This window comes from Vitis vinifera, chromosome 12, assembly GCF_030704535.1.
Source record: "Vitis vinifera cultivar Pinot Noir 40024 chromosome 12, ASM3070453v1".
NCBI lineage: Eukaryota > Viridiplantae > Streptophyta > Magnoliopsida > Vitales > Vitaceae > Vitis > Vitis vinifera.
Genome location: NC_081816.1, coordinates 9,053,493 through 9,069,783, shown reverse-complemented (window position 1 = coordinate 9,069,783; position 16,291 = coordinate 9,053,493). Strand labels below are relative to the sequence as shown.

The 16,291-nt window shown below is 38.3% G+C and overlaps 1 protein-coding gene across 3 annotated transcripts; it reads right to left on the bottom strand.

Moving 5' to 3' along the window:
• Positions 1-440: 440 nt before the first annotated feature.
• On the bottom strand, positions 441-16,125 carry LOC100242627 (pentatricopeptide repeat-containing protein At5g65560). 3 transcript variants are annotated; one of them, XM_010659142.2, is made up of 4 exons: positions 12,935-16,125; positions 12,597-12,797; positions 11,919-12,149; positions 441-3,698 (listed from the first exon to the last, which is right to left on the bottom strand). In XM_010659142.2, the coding sequence occupies exon 1, from the start codon at positions 16,116-16,118 to the stop codon at positions 13,104-13,106; it is 3,015 nt and encodes a 1,004-aa protein (XP_010657444.2). In that variant the 5' UTR covers positions 16,119-16,125; the 3' UTR covers positions 441-3,698; positions 11,919-12,149; positions 12,597-12,797; positions 12,935-13,103. The 3 variants fall into 3 exon arrangements, with proteins under 3 accessions (XP_010657444.2, XP_059597142.1, XP_010657442.2); XM_059741159.1 differs by lacking the exon at positions 11,919-12,149 and having other exon boundaries at positions 12,935-15,744; positions 15,864-16,125; XM_010659140.2 differs by lacking the exon at positions 11,919-12,149.
• Positions 16,126-16,291: the final 166 nt, after the last annotated feature.

Genomic DNA, 16,291 nt, shown 5'->3' with positions numbered 1-16,291 from the left:
TTAGGAAGCTTTTCTAATTTTTTTAATACTTAAAAACTTTTATCTTTTAAATATTAAAAAAACTAAAAACATAGTGTGAAACGCAATCTTAATACACATACACCATCCATTTTAAGAAAACGAAGAATAAAGTCTTCAAACATGTTTCAAGCTTTTGTTGAAAATAGTTTTTTGCTTTTCTTCAGCAGCATTTTGCATTTTTCTAACCTATGATATAGGTAAAACCGACTCTCATGGTTTGTAGGACCCAAAATCCATGGATTTAACAGCTAACATCAACTTCAGCTCTGGGTACACCAAAAATTTTCCCAGGAAAATATCAGGGCTCTTCACAACAACATGGATTCCCCGTTAATTCTACAACTCGAAACGATTTCGGAAGATTCTGAGCTTCTGCCCATATCATCCCATGTTGCCGAGAATGAAGCTGGGGAAGAAGATGACGAGAAAACACATGAAGTCGATCACGAGAAAGATTAATTACATTACTCCTTGGTCATACTTACAAAACCAAAAAAAAAAAACAAAGAGAAGGAAAGAAAGAAAAATTTTCCTACAGATGAAGAGAAGTATCCACGTCTGAACTATCAAAACTATTTGATGGGCTGACAAAGTTTGGTTCCACCGGCCACAAGCTTGACGACCGCGGGGTCATCTTCTTGATGGGTCGGGAATCAGCACACTTGACCTTCTGATTCGAGTTAGGTCCAAGGGAGAGGAAATCTTGATTGACAGGTTGCCTATATGGCCGGATGGTCTCGGGTTGGCCGGACAACAGCTTGCCTGAATCCAAAAGCATGGCTGGAGCGATCCTTTCAGACTCTGAGAAAAGCTTTAGCAGCTCTTTTTCCTCACGTCTCTCCTTCACCCTCTGCAACTGCCTGAACCTCTCTTGGAGGAGAGCGATGGAGGAGCTAACCATGGTCGGGTCACTACCCTGCCTACCCATTTGAGAGCTCAATCACGGGGAATATTGATGGGAACTAAGAGGTACATGTATATATATAGGAGAAGACAGGGTTTCTGCTAAGCATTAGTTTATACACTATGATGCTCTCTAATTCATTCTGGGTGATATAATAGCTTGGAGAATCGGCTGCTGAGGAGCAAAATCCAAGAGGAAAGGCTGTTAAAGACTAATAGTAAAGATACGGGTTGGTGGATGTGAAGGCAAAAGGACCTTTTAAGATAGAAAGAGGGTGGGAGATAAAGGCCAAAGGAGGGTGGAGAGTAGCATTTGGAAGGATGTCTTAAAGGGAATAAAAGGTTAGGTGATGTTGTGTGGGCTGGTCTTTAAAACCCTGTTGGCTTGGGAGAAGATGGAAGCTGTTTTGGAAGGATCTGAAGGGATATTATTTCTTTTATCTGCTTCTATTCCTATTTTTCAATGGAGTTGGGATTGGAGAGAAGCAGGTGTCGATAAAAGACAAAGGATTAGAAGGAATAATTCTGGAGATTGATGTTGTGATTGGAACCTTGTGAAGGAAAGAGAGAGGAAAGACACCAACATGGCCCCTCTTCATCTATACATTACACAGAGATAGGAGTCCTACCCATGTGCTCATTCTGCCTTTTAAACCCATTACTTTCATAGGATCCTACCTTTCTGCATATCAACATAACTTCTATCTTTGCTTTCCTCAGAGTCAGAAATTTTTTTTTTGACCCCACTTCAAATATCCAAATGGTTATACTTACATCATTCAACTTGTCTAGGACCCCCAGAGTTCGATACAACACTGACAGCTCTACCTTAGGAAAGTGCTAGTTTACCATACAATCTGACCTATCAAAATAAATAGATATAAATAGATAGCTAGTTTGATAGGTTTGAGTTCAAGATCAATCTTACCCACGGACAACATCACAACACTGATAAGGCTTTTCACTACCTATCACAAGATGTGTTCCAGTGGGAAGCATTTTTGTGCAAAATTTACCAGAGTCTGCTAACCATTGTGTCCAAAGACCACTGGTTCTTGAAGTCGGTCCTCTCTAAGTTACAGCACACAGAGTGAGACAGTACATCATTGATTTGTTTCTTGGAACCATTCTATAATTGTGTTTGAGGTTGGGTGCTAATGGAGGAGCAACACTAGCATTCAAAACTTTCCCTAAATCAAAGGACAATTATGGATATGTCATCAAGTGAACCCACCCTTAAAAAAGCAATGCAGCTGATGTGGACACCATTAAACCCAGCAAGGGCATTCAGGCACCATCAAACCTTAATTTACAGTCCCTAAAGTAGGAATTTCACATTCTGGACACAAATTCAAGGAGTAGTGGGGTCACTAGAATGGTTTAAGACCATAAACTATCATATTGGTCTTGTGGGTAAACTTTTCCACAATTTTATGAAACGGTGCATTATTTTAGTGGATTCCTTTTCACCAAAATTGGAAGAAATTTGTTTTTGACTTGTTTTTTTTTTTCCAACATGACGGAAAGCAGGCTTACCATGTTAGTTTCTATTTGTAATTAGCTGCATTATCACCTAAGCATATTCATCAAGGACAGTATCTGTCATAACTTCCATTGTTTAAATGGAAGTCATTTCCTAATAAAGTTGATTTTCAACAGCTTGAAACAAACAAACTTGAAGTTTACACGATGAAGACAATCACATGCATTATTAAAGTTGTTACAATTTGAAGTCACTACTGTATTATATTTACTACGAAGGAAATAATTTCTGTCACAAAACCAAGGAAACAAATTCCATTGCCAAGAAAAAGAACCAACAATGGACCTAACAAACTTTTATATGGTGGGAGAGGTTTAAACTGACAATATATAGATTCAATACCTCCTTGATGAGGTGGCCAAATGAAAGGTGGACTAGCTTCCAAAAAATGACTTCTAACAGAACTTCAATTATTGGGAGGAAAATATGACATATATATTTTCCTGACCATTGCAAGGAAATGAGAGAGAGATCATATACAATACAGTGCATATGATTTGAAGCACAGAGGTGTCTGATGCAGTTCTCTTACTGCTTCAGAAGGAGAACAATTTGCACCTGTTTTTAATAGGTAATTTCCATAAAATATTTCAGCAAGTTAAACTCTTGCGTAGCTCCTCACAAAGAAAAGCAAATAGTCTTGTGTTTAGGAATGACACAAATCTCCAACCCAGCTGTAGGATAATTACTTCTAACATAAGAAAAGAGATATCAAACTCTATTGGCCATGAGTAAGTCTTTCTTCCTCACGATTCATTCTGAATGAAACTTGAGCATTGATTCTCATACTGAAACAGAAATTTCACAGTGATACCAAAATGCATGTGTAGAATTGGACCTTCTCCATTGAGTTCAGTCATGTTCAATTAATGATCATGATTGATCATACCCCATTACTATTATCAGTTATCCATAGATGTCTGATTCAGGAACTATTTGTGGGAGGGGGAGACTGGCAAAAGCCAAATCAATTTTACTTGATTCAAAACAGGTAAATTTTTGTTCAAAATTTATGAGGTTGTGATTACAGTTGCAACTGTGAAAATGAATCAAGAGAATGAAATTCAGTACAATAAAATTGGTGTATAGTTCATGAATGAACCTTTATTGAGGTAATCAAAGGCAAAATAATTTCGATATTGGTGTCATACAAAGTGTACCTTAGCATTTCAGTTACCAAGAAGATCTGAAAGCCAATGCACTGGCAACATGCAAGCTGGATGACATAAGCCTGCCAAAAAAAGAAAAAAAAGGTTCAAACTGTCAAGCATGTCAATTCGCTAATAATTTAAATTTGTTGCTGTTCCAACAAAATGTGGTCTAAACATGCAGATCAATACTAGTCGAATGCACATTACTAAGGAGATATTCTAAACCATCAAGAAGCCCACTTGGCTAGATGTAAACGTCCATCTATAAATATTTCCCCTTTTTCATTCACAGAAATGCAAATGCAAATTCTTCAATCATCTAAAAGAGTTAAGTAATAAGATAGTTGAGATGTCCATGTTGGGCTATTTCGAACTTGTTTTTTCTCCTTGTTTTGAAGAGGGGTTGATGATACCAGAATTTCACAATAATATGTGGACCTATAAGGAAATGCCACTCGTCCATTATGACCTGTATACCTAATGGCATAGATACATCTTTTAATATTGAATATTAGTAAGTTCCCTCCTAGCAAAGCTTTTGAGGATCACGCCTTTGTCTCAATGAGGTGTAATTTGAAGCATTGACCTCCTATTTCTCCATTGCACTAAGACAAGGTACCAACCTAGTGCAAACTCCTACCTCTAGGTAAATGTCCATGTTATTGATACTGGCCCATGACAGATGCTGAGGGAATTCTCCTTCCCATTTTAGTGTGGAAGCATTCACTTTTTATTGTGAATGAAAGGAAGGGTCATCCCCAAGCTGCTAAGGTAGGTGATGAGAGATCACTTCCCCATCTTCAATTGTTGACTTCACCAACCCCTTCTCGCATTATCAAAAGGATACTTTCAAATCCTTAGCTCCACATTCATGAAAATAGGCAATCATCTATACTTCAATCAAGGGTATCAGAAAACATAATGCCTAGATGCTTTACACTTTCCTCAGTCATAAGCAGGGCTTGAGAAGCCTAATTGGGCTTGGTGCACCTTGGTGGTGGAATGGTTGGGCGTACCATCAAGTTCATGGGATGCCCAGGTTATGGATGCTTGCCTACAGCAAATACTGAGGGAACTCTCCTCACCATCTCAAGGTGGAAGCATACAATTTGTATTCTAAATGAAACAAGGGGTCTGATGTAGGACAACCCTAGGATGGTTGTCTACACTCAAGGGTAGGTGGGCTAGGGTTTTATTTTTAGGGTGTAAGGAGAGGAACAAGGAATAAACTTTATGGTAGAGAAAATTATAAGATAAGAAATAGAGAGAAAGAAGAAACAATGAAGAAAAGATGGAAAACCTTAGAGTCTCACTAAGGCCTTCTAGGAGTCTCACCTAGAAGAAAATCAATGGAGTCTCACCATTGAGGGTTGCAACCTTGCAATGAAAGAAAGTATAATATTATTCATCAAAAATTCATTCCTTTGATTTACATTGATTAGCCTATTTATAGGCTTCTTTAAGAAATCCAAAGTCTACTAGGACTCTAATAACCTATTCTACTAGGACTCTAATAACCTATCATGACTCAAATTCTAATTATATTAATCCTACTTAAAGTTTACTTAGGTCTTCCCTTTCTTCCTTGAATAAACTTTAAAAGGCTTTCCCCCATCAATTCTCCCCGGCTTGAAAGAACTCGGCTCCGACGAGTTAGATGCTTGATACAATTCATAGAGATCGGGGTTAATCTTCTGAAAATCCGTTGTCGTAATCCATGTATTCTCAGAATGTGGTTTGCCTCGCCATTTCACTAAAAAATTTTGGTATCCACCTTGTCGAGTAGACACAAGTTGATCATCAAGAACATACTCGATCTCAGGACGTGGGCTAAGAGTAGGTGGTAATTGAAGACCCAACTCTTCACTTATATCGTTGTGATGGCCATGGTAGATATGTAAATCTTCCACATTAAATATTGGACTAAAATGCAAGTTTGAAGGGAGCTCTAACAAATAAGCATTCTCACCCAACCGCTTTAGTACCCGAAATGGACCCGCTTTCTTAGCTTGAAGCTTTTGATATGTGCTCGGATGAAATCTTTCTGGTCGTAAACGAACCATCACTAGATCACCTTCTTGAAACTGAATATATCTTCGATGTGCATCTGCTGCCTCTTTATAGTTCTCATTGCTGATTTTGATTTTTTCTCGTACCTTTTCATGTATATCTCGTATATGACGTGCAAATGCATCACCATCTTGGCTGGTGCGGACAGAAGTAGGTAATGGTATAAGATCAACAGGTTGCTTAGGTTTTAGCCCATATGCCACTTCAAAAGGTGAGTACCCAGTAGTACGATTAGTGGAGCTATTGAAAGCAAATTCGGCTTGTGGTAAGACATTATCCCACTTTCTCAACTGATCTCTCACAATGCATCTCAACAGATTACCAAGACTGCGATTGACAACTTCTGTTTGTCCATCAGTTTGAGGATGGAAAGAACTTGAAAATTTTAATTGAGTACCTAGCTTGGCCCACAAGGTTTTCCAAAAATAGCTCATAAACTTGACATCGCGATCAGAAACAATGGATTGTGGTAATCCATGCAATCGAACTACTTCTTTAAAGAATAAGGCAGCAACATAAGAAGCATCCGAAGCCTTCTTACATGGGATAAAATGTGTCATTTTGGAAAATCTATCAACCACAACAAATATAGAATCAAAGCCCCGTTGTGTCCTTGGTAATCCAAGTACAAAATCCATGCTCAAGTCTTCCCAAGGTTTGGAAGGAACTGGTAATGGCGTATATAACCCCGTATTTTGCTTTGAACCTTTTCCTACTTGACATGCTCGACATTGTTTGATAACCTTCCAAACATCCTTCTTTAAACTAGGCCAAAAGAAGCGATCTTCCACCAAAGCAACGGTCTTATCTCGTCCAAAATGTCCGCCCATTCCGCCTCCATGAAGTTCCCATATGACATGATCACGTAGAGAAGTCCTTGGTAAGCATAAACGATTTTTATAAAACAAGTACCCCTCTAAAATCTGGAAATCAATACATGTTGCTTTTGAACCACTCAAAAGAGAGGAATAAACATCTCCAAAATCAGCATCATTGTCATAGCAATGCTTTAATTCTTCAAATCCAATTGTAGTGGTTGACATGTTTACTAAGAGAAGGGCCTTCCTACTAAGGGCATCAGCTACTTTATTTTCAATTCCTGCACAATGCTTTAAATTATAGGTAAACAGTTGAAGAAAACTACTCCATTTTGCATGTCGAGAGTTAAGCTTCTTTTGAGAATTAAGATATCGCAAGGCTTCATGATCTGAATACAAAACAAATTCCTTGTAACTAAGATAATGTTGCCAATGCCTAATTGCTTGCACCATTGCATAGAATTCAAGATCATATGTGGAGTATTTTTTCTTTGCCCCATTGAGCTTCTCACTAAAGAAAGCCACAGGATGTCCCTCTTGGCTAAGAACTGCTCCAATTCCCACATGGGAAGCATCACAGGCCACCTCAAATACTTTCTCAAAGTCTGGTAGGCGTAGGATAGGAGGGTTCACCATCTTGGATTTGATTTCTTCAAATGTCTTGTTGGCCGCCTTGGTCCAAATAAATAAACCAGGTTTCATGCATTCAGTAATTGGGGCCATAATAGAGCTGAAATTTCGAATAAATCGTCAATAGAATGTAGCCATTCCATGGAAGCTTCGCACCTCATGGATATTTGTTGGTACTGGCCAATCAACAATAGCTTTGATCTTCTCTGGATCTGTTTCAACACCCTTAGAAGACACAACAAAGCCAAGAAATACAACACTAGGGCTCATGAAAGTACATTTTTTCAAATTAATGTAAAACTTTTCAGCCCTAAGAGTGCGCATTACTTGCTTCAAGTGTTCCTCATGATCTTCACAAGATCGACTATAGATAAGAATATCATCAAAATAGACAACAACAAACCGTCCAATAAAAGGTTTTAATACTTGCATCATAATCCGCATGAAGGTACTTGGAGCATTGGTTAGTCCAAACGGCATGACTAACCACTCATACAATCCATCCTTAGTTTTGAAAGATGTCTTCCATTCATCCCCTGGTCTAATACGTATTTGATGATATCCACTTCTTAGATCAATCTTTGAGAAGATTATTGATCCAACCATCATATCTAGCATGTCATCAAGTCTTGGAATTGGAAATCGATACTTGATTGTGATTTTGTTGATTGCACGACTATCCACACACATCCGCCATGATCCATCCTTCTTTGGTGTTAGTAGGGCAGGAACTCCACAAGGACTTAGGCTTTCACGAATAAAGCCTTTAGTAAGTAATTCATCAACTTGCCTTTTCAATTCAGCATGCTCTGTTGGATTCATTCTGTAGGCTAGTAAATTTGGTAATGATGCACCGGGAATCAAATCAATGGCATGTTGTATGTCACGCATAGGAGGGAGTTCATTAGGTAACTCTGCAGGCCACAAGTCAGAAAAGTCATCAAGGATTTTACGTGCGTTTGCTGGATATTCCTTATCTTGTTCTTTAAATTCTTCCACTTTCCGAGCCATTAAAGCAAAAATAACTTTAGTTTCCTTGCTCTCATTTTCAAATTGACACATAGTAAGTACCTTTTTTGGTTGTGCATTCTCATCCGACTTATTAATTGGAGGGACTTCTTTCATTGGACGAAGGATCTTCTTACGTCCGTTGTGTATGAGAGCATATGTATTTTCATAGCCGTCATGTTGAACTTTTCTATCAAAGAGCCAAGGTCTTCCAATTAAAATATGACTTACTTTAATGGGTAAGACCTCACACCATACAGACTCTTCAAAGTCCTTACCAAAAAAGGAATGTTACTAAACAACGAAAACTTACCGGGATAGAAGTGTCATTAACCCATGCTACTCTGAATGGATTTGGATGTCTCTCTGTTTTAAGGTTTAGCTTCTCAACAAGTTCTTGTGAAGCTATGTTCAAACTGCTACCTCCATCAATGATCATGGTGCATAATCTCCCTTAGCAAGAAATACGTGTTTGAAAAATGCTAGTACGTCGCCAATCTTCTTTTCCTTTTACTTTTGGAACGGTTAATAAAGGTCGTACTACAAGACTATATCCTTCCGTCATACCATCATAGTAGTCACATTCTTCACTAACTTCATCTTCATTGTAGGTCTCTTCTTCCTTTGGGTAACTTTCCAATTCAGATTCTGGTTCTTCAACACAAAAGTGTAAACTTTTGGTTGGGCATACAACAGCATAATGACCATGCCCACCACACTTAAAGCATAAAGGAGTCACGTCTACTTTTCTATCTCCATTACTCATTGAATTTTTACCCTTATTACCATTCTTGTAAGCCACATTCGAAGTTTGTTGAGTGTTGCCCCCACCATTCACATGATTAGGAGTTCTGAAGTTTGACGTGCTTAAAGGTTTGCTTGCTGTCCTGTTGGAGAAAGTGCTCCCAATTTGTGAACTTGGACGCCTGGAAACCCGGAATTTGAGGCCTTCTTCTATTTTGAGGGCTAGTTGATAAACGTCATCTACGGTATAAGTGTGTGCAGCTATCATCTCAAGTTGAATCTCCATTCGAAGTCCAGCTTTGTAGCGGGCTGCAAGTTGAGCATCACTTTCCCGCACTTGATTTCGAATGCTCAATTCATGGAATTCTTCTGTATATTCTTCAACGGACTTGGTACCTTGTTTAAGGGAAAACAATTTTGTATACATAAGTTGTTCATAATCAGTTGGGAGAAAGTGCTCCTTCATCTTCAACTTCATCTCGTCCCATGTGTCAATAGGCGGTTAGCCAGTTCTATGAGCTTGATTCTCGATATTATGCCACCATAGACGTGCTGCTCCTTTCAACTTTGCCTTCACAAAACGAACTTTTCTATTTTCGGGCATTGCATACCAATCAAAGTAATCTTCCATTGACATAATCCAATCAAGAAAAGCTGTTGGATTTAGTTTTCCATAAAATTCAGCAACTTCAAGACATACCTTTTTTGTCACATCATCATCTAGCTTAAAAAGTTTGGCCCTTCTTTGATTCCCCATCATAAAATTGTCTTGTTCTTCGCGTGATCGATTTGGCGATTGTCTAAATTGATGACTTGCGATCTCCTCTTCAATTGGTCGTTTTTCTTGGCTCTTTTCTAATAACTTCATGATCTCATCAAGTTTGCTATTTAGTTGTATTATAGCATCTTGATGGGATTGTTGTGTGGCTGAAATTTCCTCCAAGCGTATTGTATCGGCATCTTGATTGCTAGAAGTTTTTTTGGAACTCATGCTTGCATAAGTTGCTCCGCTCCTTAATTGCATATGCCTTCAAGCCAAGAATTTTGGCTCTGATACCAAAATTGATGTAGGAAAACCCTAGGATGGTTGCCTACACTCAAGGGTAGGTGGGCTAGGGTTTTATTTTTAAGGTGTAAGGAGAGGAACAAGGAATAAACTTTATGGTAGAGAAAATTATAAGATAAGAAATAGAGAGAAAGAAGAAACAATGAAAAAAAGATGGAAAACCTTAGAGTCTCACTAAGGCCTTCTAGGAGTCTCACCTAGAAGAAAATCAATGGAGTCTCACCATTGAGGGTTGCAACCTTGCAATGAAAGAAAGTATAATATTATTCATCAAAAATTCATTCCTTTGATTTACATTGATTAGCCTATTTATAGGATTCTCTAAGAAATCCAAAGTCTACTAGGACTCCAATAACCTATTCTACTAGGACTCTAATAACCTATTCTACTAGGACTCTAATAACCTATCATGACTCAAATTCTAATTATATTAATCCTACTTAAAGTTTACTTAGGTCTTCCCTTTCTTCCTTGAATAAACTTTAAAAGGCTTTCCCCCATCAGGGTCATACCTCACATGTTAAGAAGGTGATGAAAGGTCACTTCCCCATCTTCACTAACCTTTTTTCTCACATCATTAAAAGGATACTTTCAAGTAACTGTCTCCACAATCATTCATGAAAATCAAGAATTACCAATACTTCTCTTGAGGGGATTATGTAGCACAATGCCAAGATGGTTTACACTTGCCTGAGTCCTGCTCAAGAAGCCTAATTGTGCTTAGTGTACCTTGTTGGTGGGGTTGGGCCTACCCTACCATCAAGTTTATGAGATGGTTTGAGCACCTTGATTTTGATGGCTAGAGCCGGAGGCTCTCTAAGGCAATATCAGCTCATTTATTAGAGAACTCATTGTAGCTTGACTGAGAGGGATGAAAGACCACTTAGTGGGACACATATGGCCAATGTTGCATGCTTCTCCTATAAATCAACTAGGTGCACAGGTGACACTATATTATTACTTCATGTAGACAAGACATCATTTTGTTGGTCATACTGTGTCATTTAGTTGTCTCTTAGTTAAAAGATGCTTGTAAATAAGCCCAAAGGCTTATCGTTTGAGAAAGAAGAGAGCAAAAGAGATAAATAAAAAAAAATTAAAAAAAAGCTTTAGCTTCTGGAGAAATCTCAAGTATTATTTTTCTCCATCTCAGAAGCTCACCCTCTGAGTTTCTCCTAGTAGCATTTTTCCTCCAATCCCTCTCACCTCTTAATATGCTCAACTCTGCCCTCGAATCAAGATACCTCACCACCCACATGGCTGATCTCCTCTCATAAAAAAATCCAGGTATAAAGAGGGTTGACGGTGAGGGAATAGGTGAGATCGTTATTTTACACCACAGAATTTTCAACATTGGGCATATGAAAGCAAATTGCAAATGTGTTTGGTGTATGCTATTGTATTCAGCCATATGTTATTAAGTGCACTAATAATAGTTGTTTTGGTTTTGTTTTTGTTCTTTTAATTGTTTGTTATTATATAATGTCCATCAACAGAAGACACCTACAAGGACCATTTTATGAAATCATTGCCCTTCTCCATGCACACTGGTTGTAGTAGTGCAAGAAATTTTCTTCAATCAAGCACTGTGAGTTCCCAAATTATTTGTTAAATTCCTAAAACACACCCAATTTTTTTGTTCAATCAGCTTAGTTTGAGTTCATCAATGATTTGCACATTATTTTCAGATCTTGTAAAATATGCTGAATGATGCTAAAATTAAATGAAAATTCAACAATTACTCTGCAGCTTAAAATGGCAACATCCTTGCCTGTATTTTTTTATTTTTTTATTTTTTTCTGATGGACAAGAAAAAATGTGTGTGTGTGCGTGTGTGAATATATGGCAAAAAAAGAGTACACCAGAGAATGGAGGAAATATACAATGGGCACAAAGAGGCAAAACCATTCAAGAGAAACAAAAAACAACCTTCTCATCAACAAACTCAATCAAAGACATTGAACCTTCCTTTATGTAGATGCCCAGCCATGCTAAAAGGTTAATCAGGAATAAACATTTCAACTTTTGATCCGAAAACTCCTCATTTTCAAACACTTGTTGGAATGCTTCTTTCCACAAAGTCCAAAATATGCATAGAGGGGCAGCCTTCCCAACATTCTTCCATTCTCTCTCTCAACATCCTTGCCTTTACATGTGTTGCCTTTTCAACTTGCTAATTCATTATTGAATTTGTCCTGGATAAAAAACTCATTTTTTCAGATTAACCACCAATTTCCAAAAATTTCTCAGCATTGAATGGTTCCCTAACCCAATTAACTACCGACAGTCTGTTGTCTGTAGTTTGATTTTTAAGTGGCTCCATGATAATGTTGGTAGATTAACAGAAGAAGATCAAATGGCAGATAGGTCCAGAATTTTAATACAGACCCGCAGAGATTTTGTTACAATGATGAATTGATCACAATATAGGTGATGCAAAAGTATAAAGTCAAGCAACATACAGAGCATATTAAACCACATTAGGTAACCTGTCATCATATTCATCATCCTGATAAACAAAATAGAATACTCAGTCACATCACCTCCTCAAACAAAAAATTTTATGTTTTCCACAGTAACAAGAGACAATGGATGTAAATGACAGATATGTTGTCATGTAAAGTTTAAGTTAAAACCAATACCTTTTAGTTTCATATAAAACCAAGCCTTCCAATTCTTACTATGATTAGCTTCATAGAAATCATGCCTTCCAATTTTTATCCAATAATGATTGTCTTCTCCTACTAGTGCACCGAGAGCTCATTCTTCCTGCTGTTTTAATGTAATTCTGGCGTGAGGCTCCAGGAAACATTAGCATATTGTTTCTTTGTGAGGTGAAACTACTGAAATAAGCAAAGCAATCGGAATCATGAGCTTTCTTTCTTCAGAAACCATAACCGAAAATTTACAAGATTAAAACAAAGAAATAAATGTTATATATGTATGTATGTATCTATGGAGTAAGGCATCATATGCTCACCATTTATTGGACGATGGAGCTGCAATGGATTACATCCCAAAAAATAATTATCCACAAGTGGGAAAATCTCACCCCAATCAGTGGATTACCAGGGCCCATTATTAGCTGACTATGTCCTCTGGAAGCATGTACACATTTTTTGTGTCTGGATACAATAGAAAACCTGAACTTAATTGCTATCTTTCAGAACTTTCAATTTATCAGCAAGTGGCTCTGATTCTATGGATTTGCCAATCCTAGACAGTTCTCTACCCAAAATCACATATGTCTGTATATTCGGAGTGAAATTCTTGGATTCCATTATGTGAAGAAGCTTCATGCATAGATCTAATTCTCCTTCCTTCAGCAATCCATCAACCAAGACTGTCCAAACAATCTCATCTGCATTCCATTCCTTTTCAAGCATGTTATCAAACAAAGCTTGGGCCTCTTCCACCTGACCTGCTTTGCAGAGAGCACAAATAAGCGCTCTGTAAATTGATAAGTGAAGCTGAAAGCCTTTAGCTTCAATCGAATGAAAGATTTTTAGAGCATGATCCACTTCTAAATTCTTACAATGAGCAATTAATAGAGAGTAATAGATCTCTCTGTCAGGACAGAAACCTCTCTCTTTCATGTCCTTAACTAACTGCTCTGCCTCATAAAATCTGCCTTTCCTACACAAACCACTAACTAAAGTACTGTAGGTATCAAGAGTAGGTTCACATCCAATCTCTGACATTCTAGCTAAGAGATTAGAGACAATTTCAAAGTTGACATCCTTCTCATGTGGACTGAAACTGTACACTGCTTCGTGTTGGACTGCAACCTTTTCTTCAAGCAAAAGGCATTCTTTCTGTAACCCTTTCAACAACACACTGTAAGTTCGATAGTTGGGTTTGCAGCCCATATCAACCATCCGTCGGAGAAGCAAGAATGCATGATCTATCCTACCCAGCACAACAAAACCATCAATGAGTGAGGTAAATGTTACCTCATCAGGAGCCAATCCTTTCCTCTCCATTTCTTTGAGCAGAATCTCAGCTTCATCAGCTTTGCCTTCTTGACACAGCCCATAAATGAGAGAGCTGTAAGTGTACAAATTAGGAAGACATTTTCTTTTCTCCATATCATGGAAAATCTTGAATGCAAATTGGGTCCTGCCATTCCTACAAAGCCCATCAATCAAAGTCGTGTAGGTAATGACATTTGGTAGCAACCCTTGCTCTACCATCTTATCACAAATTTTCTCTGCTTCAGAAAACCGGTTCTCTTTGGACAAACCATTTATAACAGCATTGTAACTTTCAACATTTGGATTACAACCCATTTCCTCCATTCTCTTGAGCAATGACAGAGCAATATCTACCTTCCCGTCCTTACTGTGACCATCAATCAAAGCAGTATAGCTGACTGGATTTGGATTCAAACCACATTCCACCATTTCCTGGAAATAAAAAGAAGCAGACTCCAATTTTCCCCACTTGGAAAAACCTGAAACAAGTTCATTATAAGTCCATTCATCTGGTTCACATCCATTCTCCTTCATTAAATCCAATAACCTTGCAGCATTGTTCACATTTCCCTTTGTAAGATATCCATTAATCAGTGTGTTATACGTTACCACTGTTGGCAAGGGACCCATTTTCAGCATTTTTTCAAAAAGAACCATTGCCTTCTCAATATCACCTCCTAGGCACAATCCCTTTATAATCTCATTGTAGGTTTGGGTATTAGCCAAGGAACCATGCCCCTCCATCCAGTGAAAAATCTTCAGAGCAGTACTGAATCGTCCTCCAACACACAATTCATTTATCAAGGCATTATATGTAACTGTGTTTGGAACCAAACCTTCCTTCAACATTTTGTGGTATAACCCAATTGCAACCTCAAGTTTACCTAATCTGGACAGCCCACTGATCAATGCTGTATATGTCTGTACATTTGGACGGCAACCTCTCTTCTTCATCCTGGCTACAAGCTCAATTGCCTCCTCCTCATGTTCAATGGCACATAACGCAGTAATAGGCAGAGTGTATGTATAAACTGTTGGTTCAATGCCTTTCTCAATCATTTCTTCAAGCATGTCCAGTGCTTCATCCACCCTCCCTTCATTACACAACCCATTGATAAGAGTTGAATATGTAACTGAATTTGGATCACAACCCTCCTTCACCATTCTATCAAAAACCCCAAATGCCAAATCCAAGTTACGATTCCTACAATGCCCGAGGATCAAAGATGTGTATGTAAAAACATCTGGGCTCAAGTCATACTGAAAAATCTGACTCAAAATCAACTCAGCTTCACGAACCTTACCCTTTTTAGACAATATATTAATCAGTGTATTAAACGTCAATAAACTCGGCTGAATTCCACTATTCAGCATTTGCTTATACAAATTACGAGCACCCTCAACCATCTCAAACTTAGCCAATTGAATCAACAATGTATTACAACTATACAAACTAAACCCAAAACCCATCCCACTGATTTCATTTAAAAAATCCGCCACCCGCCTAATCTCTTCCTCATTTCTACAAGCTTTGATCATCAGAATCCTAATATGATCAGCCGGCGCAAATACCCGATCACGCACAAGCCTATTTAACATCGAGATAAAACAGTTCATATTATGTTTGTAAAAAGGCCTCTTAGAAATCCAGTAAAAGAATTGTATCACCGATTCTGTATCTTTATGCACAGCCACAATCTCCGCAACATGGTGGGCTTTGAGCTGTGGACTCAACTGCTTCAGCTCCGAGCTTCCCTTCCATTGAACCCGGGACAAGATGGCGCAGACCCTGGAGACTATTGCCTGAAAAGGTTCTCTGGAGGCGGGAACCGCGAAATGGGAAGAAATGTGGGGTTTTGAAGAGAAATTAAGAAAACCCAATACAGAAGAGTGGTTTTGGAGGTGAACGAGACATGGGCTTTTGAGGTGATTTACCATTTCGTGAGAAAAGCGCTCATGAGTTGTGGAACACGAAGATATGAAGGTCTTCTTGAACTGGGTTTTGCAGATCAGAGGATGGGGCTTTGCGGTGAGTGGACTCGGCGAGTTGATGAACGTGGTCATTGGAGAGCCATTGCTGAATAGAGAAGGGTTAGAAGAGAAGAGAAATGAAATCAAATGTCGGGGCCCGTTTGGACGGAATGCGGATGCACCTGCTCTCTCCCATTTTCCCAAACAGCCCCTTAACATTCGGAAGAGTTAGGGTTGTTGGACCTTTAAACTCCAAAGAAATGTTTGGATTAATGGGAATAATAATAATAATAAAAGGAAAAGAAAGGAAGGCCGGAAATTACAAAAAGAAAAGGAAAATAAAAAAGGGTGAAAATTACAAACATGAGTGATTTTTACAATCAAAATATTAA